Source organism: Molothrus aeneus, chromosome 7 (genome assembly GCF_037042795.1).
Source record: "Molothrus aeneus isolate 106 chromosome 7, BPBGC_Maene_1.0, whole genome shotgun sequence".
NCBI lineage: Eukaryota > Metazoa > Chordata > Aves > Passeriformes > Icteridae > Molothrus > Molothrus aeneus.
In genome coordinates this window covers 26734141-26740701 of record NC_089652.1, presented here as the reverse complement: position 1 = coordinate 26740701, position 6561 = coordinate 26734141, and the positions used below count along the sequence as shown (strand labels likewise).

Genomic DNA, 6561 nt, shown 5'->3' with positions numbered 1-6561 from the left:
CTCCAGGAGGAAGAATTTGTCTGTGAAAATCAGTTAAATCAATATCGGGATATATTTGCAGCTGAGTACTTGAGTATTTGTCAACATTTTTGAGGGCTAATTAGTAAAAGGGAAATAGTTTACTAAAAAGAAAAAAAAAACAAAACAACTCTTTCTTAGTGTCAGCTAGTTTTGGGAAAAAAAATTAAACTTACTATTTGTCCTTTATTCCTGAAAGTGCTTTCCACATTTTTTTTTTTTACTTCTTCTTAAGCAGTCAGGGAGTGACCCAGAGAAGAAGTTACATTCTTACACAGCAGGTGAACCAGGAACTTGCTGTAAATGACCTGCAGGTATGCGGAATAGCCGCCGTTCCTGCGCCCAGAGCCCCTGCGCTGCTGCAGAGAGAAAGAAGCAGATGCTTACATGTATAGACAGCAATAAAACTGGAGTGTAACATTTTTAGGATCGCAGCTGAGCTCTCAGACAAGGCTTTCTGCAATGACTAATACGACTACGGTCTAATGCGACAGTTCACCGTCTGCAGCCTATTCAGCCCCGAAAGTAAGCGAGTTCCTCCAGATGTTACACACTGAAAAAAAAAAAAAGCACATCCAGTTTTCAATCTTTTTTATTTATTTAAACTGTACACAAATGTAAAATACTTCAACAGCAAATCTAAGTGAAAATTGTTTGGTTTAAATTATTATGGAACAGAACCTAAAAGGAACTTTATTAAATAAACATAAAAATTGGATTTAAAGGATGCACATATTGTAATGTATTCTACAATAGTCACTTTTTTTCACTCTACATTCCATGTGCGTATGGTATAGAAAAGACACTGAATAGAACAAACAGAATCAATCCATTTTGTACCCTGAAACAATTGGTAGGCCTCGTGAGGGATTGCTCAGTATGACTACATGATATATGATGGCTTTGCCATCTCATAAAAATTATAACTAATATGTTGGCCTCTTTGGTTCCAAAATTTCTGTATAATACATTTAACTGTATTCATTTTTTGCTGCTATAAAAATAACATTTTTTTTCAAATGGCAGTTTTTGACTAATCATGCAACTAAATCAGTGCAAACATTAAAAGCAATCATTCGCTTTAAAAAAGAAGCAAAAGATTTAATTTCAAGTATAAAAAAATATAAAAAAGTCATATCATAAGTCCAGTTTTGTCTAGTATGGGTCAACACTTTAAATTGCATAGCTCATGCGGCACCTGTTTACCTAGATAGTGAGCAAAGATAAGTGCACTATCAAGTACCACTTTTCAAGGCATTGAAATTTGCAAGTGCTATTATACGTGCATTCAAGCAGTTTGCAAGTGCTATGCTGTATCATTATTTTCTGATCTTTATGGCCATCCTTGACACCTCCTGGTAAGGAAATTGAAAGCACTCTCCTCTCTCCTCCTTTCCAAGACTTGTGAAAATGTTCCTCGCCTGTTATTAAATGCACTGCATTTCCCAGAACGTCTCCACTCTGTAGCTGTCACTCCTCTTTAGGGTTCATTGGTTTAGCTGTGGTGGCCATTGCTTGTTTGCTCGTCCCCCACGTGACGTAGCCTTGCCGAGTCCCCCACTGAAGAACACAGATTGCAACTTTTGACTTTTTGTTCTTTGCACAGTGAGAGATGCCAACAGTCAACACAGTCCAGATATGGTATCGATTCCCTTTTCCAAGACACGGCGGGTGTAGCCAACCATGGGTTGCTAGTGGGCAGTAAAAGCATTGGATCACGCCAGCCCAGCTTGTGACTCTGCAACGGCCAGGTGTTAGAAATACAGCAGTTTCTTACATGTCTGTCCCCTTTTCTCTCAATCTCTCTCTCTCTCTCTCTCTCTCTCTCTCTCTCTCTCTCTCTCTCTCCCCCCCCCGATGGAACCACAGGATTCCTTGCTGGAAGTGCTGTAGCAAGAAGTGGGTATCTGTGATGTTTATGTTTAGATAAATTTAAATTAAGAGGAAGTGATCGCCTCCCAAGGCAGGTGTCCTGCAGCTTCCTGTTAGACCTAAGAGGTGACAGTCGACTTTTTTTTTTCCTTTTTTGTTTTTTTTAATTTTCTAAGTTTGGTCATTTTTGACACCTGCGTGCAAGAATACGTTGTGTTCTCACAGTCTGTGCTTTTGCCTGAGCAAAGGGAGCTCATTTCGGTCTGGCTTTGCCGGCAGGCGGGGAAACAGCTGCTCAGCCGCTCACTCGTACTGGCAGGCATTTAGGTCCATCGTCACTGGTCACTGACTTTCTGTGCTCATGTCCCTTTTCTGAGCTGCCTCGTGTGTGTGTGTCTGTGTGTGTCTGTGTGTCTGAGCGCGTGTTTGTGTGCGTGCCCACATTTCGTGTGTGTGTGTGTCTTTAAGATATTTCATAGCATTAACTTATAAGTGATAGAATATATAAGTGTCCATGATCCACAAACTGCCACTGTCCTGACACCAAAGTGAAATGATTATTTTTTTCTTTTTTTTTTTTTTGTCAAACTTTTCCACAGTGACTTTCCAACACTGATGCCTGGATACACAGTGAAACTTCCTCCAACACCATCTTGTACGGGAATGTTTCTCTCTCTCTCCCTCTCTCTCTCTCCCCCCCCAAAACACACCTTAAATCAAGCACAACCACATTCTTCCACAATCATATTGGGAACGTCCCTTTTCACAATGTTGTATTCATCATCAAAGTACAGCATTGACATTGTGCTAAGTTTGGTTGGAATGCAACAGGAGTTCACGGTGCCCGGGTTCAGCCCCCGCATTCGGTACTGATTCACGACAGCGGTGTGAAAGGAGGAAGCCGACCCCGGGACACCGGCCAAGTAGGCCGGGCAGCTCCCTTCACAGTAATTCCCATAGTAACCTGATGGAGCTATGATCCAGTCATTCCACCCAATGAGTCTAAAGTCAATGTAAAACTGTTGCCTGCAACATAGATTGGTCCTGCCATCGCACTCCAGGCCTCTTTTCCGGATCCTGTGTTTGTTATCAGCGAGGCGGGCTTGCACCACTAAAAAAGGCCGGTGGGATTCCTCCCCGGGGTCCACATAAATTGGCAGCACTGAATACTCTTCACAGCCCTCACATTGAACATCCAAGTTCAGTCTCCTTTCTCCTCTCTCAAACAGAGCCTGGATCGCCTCTGTCATGGGAAAAGTGTGCCAACCACTTCTTTTGAGATCAACTTTCTTTTCAACCACATTCCACTTGTTGCTAGTGTCCGGGTCTTGGAAATAGACTTTGACTCTTACTTTTCGCCTGCTGCCTTTCTCTAAGACATATGGAAGCAGCTTCAAGTAAAGCCACAGGCTGGCTTGAACGACAAACAAGTTCTGGTTCCCTTCATTTGAGATGAAGAAATAGAGGCGGACTCTAGATGAGGCCAGATCGTCTGCAAGATAAGGAGAGATCAGCAAGATTAAGTCAAAAAGGAAATGTTAGCTTGTGTGCCATTCTGGATTCAGGGACAACACTAGAGCACAGATCGAGCAAACAGTGACGGGGCTGTGCCAGTCAGAAGGCATGCACTGCATCAGATATCCCCAATTTGCAATTAGAATTAATTGAAAAGGAGACTTCCCACAGAAGCCTTCAACATCGGGCTATAGTCGGATGTGTCAGATCCACAGTACAGACATCAGTAAGGGTTTTACAGAATATATGTTTTTTCCAGAAAGCAAGAATTAAAGATGCTACAGCAGCACTTTGAAAAAGACGGGCACTAGCTCTAGAACTCTGTTATCTCATCAGTTTAAGAATAGTTTTAACTTTCAGCTACCTGCCAATTCTCAAGGGGAAAGCTCTTTCAATAACCACTAAAACGCCAATGCCAAACCAGGGATTTTGTTTCGATTTGCACATATTCTCGTTGCGGTTTAAAGGAGACGATTCACGAGATAGAACGGAAAATATTTCAGTAATGTGCCTGCTTGTCCAACAGATCAAGCTAACCCCCACTTAGTCTGGTAGAATATCAGCTATTATTAATCATTTCAATCTCTGCCTTTTCTCCCCAGAACGATGAGCTCCCATACGAGGCAAGGCAATGGAGCGGTTGTTCCCGCTGTAACGCCGTTATTGGCTGTTCTCAATACGCTTTTCAGCAACACCAGAATTAAAGGAGAGAAATTGTCACAGAAAACCAAATGTCACCAAATGTCTGACATAACCCCTTATTTGTAAACAGAAGAGCCTGCTGCATGAAACATTTCAGAAATACCAGCGGCCTTCCTGCAATTTTGTAATGAAAGTCCGAACTAAATTTGGCGTAGGTGATAAATGTGCCGGCCTTTATGGCAGAGACCGTAATTCTGGTCCCTGAATCAAAGCATCCCAATTGCTATTTAAAATTATTGCTGGAAAGGCATTTTCTCATCTGCCCTTATCAGTTTTGCTTCCGTCTGTACAGAGCTAAATGTAGATTTTTTTTCTGCCTTTTCCTTCCCTAAGAATCTTTAGCATTTTTGTCAATCTCTGAATGGGATTTTTTGCGTAGTCGGTGTCTTCATTTGTTACCCTAGATGCCTTTCAAATGTGCCTCCAGAGCCCATTCAGTACCTTGTAATAGTTCAGTGACAAAAATTTTCACTGTGTTTGTCTACGTTTTACATAAAGTCAATTTTGGAAGTGTTACAAAAGACAGCGATTGACTGAATACCAAATGGAAGTACAAGCCCACCCCCGATCTCCTAACGACATCCTATTAAAAAATAATAACCCCCAAAATGTACAGTAAGAAAGCCTTTCTCATGTTAGTAAGTACACAACTTTTTCGTAAACTGTGGTGACAGTGACAGAAAAAGAACAGTACGGTGCTGCTGCACCGATCCACATCACTTGTGTTGTGTGAGATTGTGTGCGCTCATAAATTTTGTATGTGAATATAACAAGCATATGTATAATGCAACAGATCCCATAGATACTGTAAATGTATATGCCTTTGGTAAGTGGGAGGGTAGATAAAGAAGATGAGTGGGCAGCATACAGGATAGAAAGAGATTTATTTTGTGGACAAATGATATATAGATGCCACAAGAAGATAGAGAGAGGAAAATGAAACAAGCGATAGAGTGATGAAGGAAAGGAGAGATGAGCAGATAGACAGGTAATTCACAGAGTGATGGTGTTCCAGCCAGATGTGCAAAGTTCACAGGGACAGTGGTTAAACTACTGGAAAGCTGTGCTGAAGGGATTCGGTGACATGTAACTGCAATGGCTGGACAGGACTGAGATGGCTGGTACCGTGGGGATGGAGGGCAGCTAGTAAACGGACTGACAGACAGACAGGAGACAGACACACTTGGTAGGACACTGCATGCAATGGACAAACAGACAAGGCCAATACTGCAAATGAAAGCTAAATAAATGGGAAACAAACGAAAAGAGGGGATGGGCAAATGCAAGCCTCAACAGACAGATGCAGGCAGTGAACCAGATGAACGTGCAGGGCAGACAGACAAGGCAAGGGATGCAAGAGATGGAGCGGGACAGGCAGAGGAGGGACAGTGGGACACGCAGGGACAGAGACAAGCCCCGGTGCAGCTGCAAGGACAGCCGGAGGGGAGCCGGGAGCATAGAGGCCGCGGAGGGATGGAGGGACAAGAGAGGGGAGTTGCAAGGCACAACCCGGGGAGAATCCCGGGCACAGGGGCACAAGCAGGGAGGACGGGAAAGCGCGGTCAGGGCCGGAGCGAGACAGTGCGGGGCAGAGGGGAGAGCGAATGAGGCGGAGGACAAGCGGGTGAGCTGGGCGGCCAGGTGCCCGTACCAGGCAGAAGGACAGGCGGGAGGAGAGGCAGGGTGCGCAGGGGGCCAGGCAAGGGCAGCCGGGGAACTGCTACGGGTCAGGCAGGCGGAAAGAGAAGGTGGGCAGGAGGACAGGCAGGGCGAGAGGGAAGACTGACAGAGGTCAAGCAGGGGGACTGACAGGGGTCGGGCGGGGGGAATGACAGACGGGGCGAGGCAGGACAGGCGGGGAGCGCGGCAGGGCAGGGGCCGCGGCGGGTCGGGCAGGGGGTGCGGGCGGCGGGGGCGCGCGGCCGGGCGGCGCCCACCTGTCTCGGCGAAGCTGATGATCTCGGAGACCGGGTCGTGGGCCGGGGGCCCGGCGCTCGCCTGCCCGTCCAGGCTGGGGATCTCCACGCGGCCGTCCTCCCGCACCTTGCCGGCGTGCAGCTTGCGCAGCGCCGTGACCATGGCCGCCTTGGGCACGGCGTGCGTGATGTTGGGCCGGTCCCGCATCTGCAGCCGGCTCAGGATGTGCCTCTTCACCGCCTCCAGGAAATCCCCGTCCACCTTGCCCGGCTCCTCGGGCCGCCGGAAGCCGCAGGAGGTGCATGTGTCCTGCGGGGAGCCGCCGGCGGGGGCCGGCGGGGTCGGGGTGGCCGCGGCGCCCAGCAGGAGCAGCCCGCAGGCCAGCAGCGCGGCCAGCACCCCCCGGCGAGCCGCCCCGTCCATGGCGGAGGAGCGGGGGGCCGAGCTGGGGGCCGCCCCGGAGCGCCGCAGGGAGCCCGTCTGCAGGCAGCGCCGCTCCGAGCGCTCCGCGGCGCGGAGGGGGCGGTGGCAGCCAAG

At 47.4% G+C, this 6561-nt stretch overlaps 1 protein-coding gene across 1 annotated transcript; it reads right to left on the bottom strand.

Moving 5' to 3' along the window:
* Window positions 1-592: 592 nt before the first annotated feature.
* Window positions 593-6447, bottom strand: INHBB (inhibin subunit beta B). Its single transcript, XM_066553526.1, has 2 exons — window positions 6045-6447; window positions 593-3382 (listed from the first exon to the last, which is right to left on the bottom strand). Exons 1-2 carry the CDS (start codon window positions 6445-6447, stop codon window positions 2607-2609), a joined length of 1179 nt encoding a protein of 392 aa, XP_066409623.1. The 3' UTR covers window positions 593-2606.
* Window positions 6448-6561: the final 114 nt, after the last annotated feature.

Coding starts and splice junctions, on each gene's coding strand:
- INHBB (XM_066553526.1), bottom strand. CDS start 6,447: ATGGACGGGGCGGCTCGCCGGGGGGTGCTGGCCGCGCTGCTGGCCTGC. Junction 3,383..6,044: donor CATCAGCTTCGCCGAGACAG/GTGGGCGCCGCC, acceptor CTTATCTTGCAG/ACGATCTGGCCTCATCTAGA.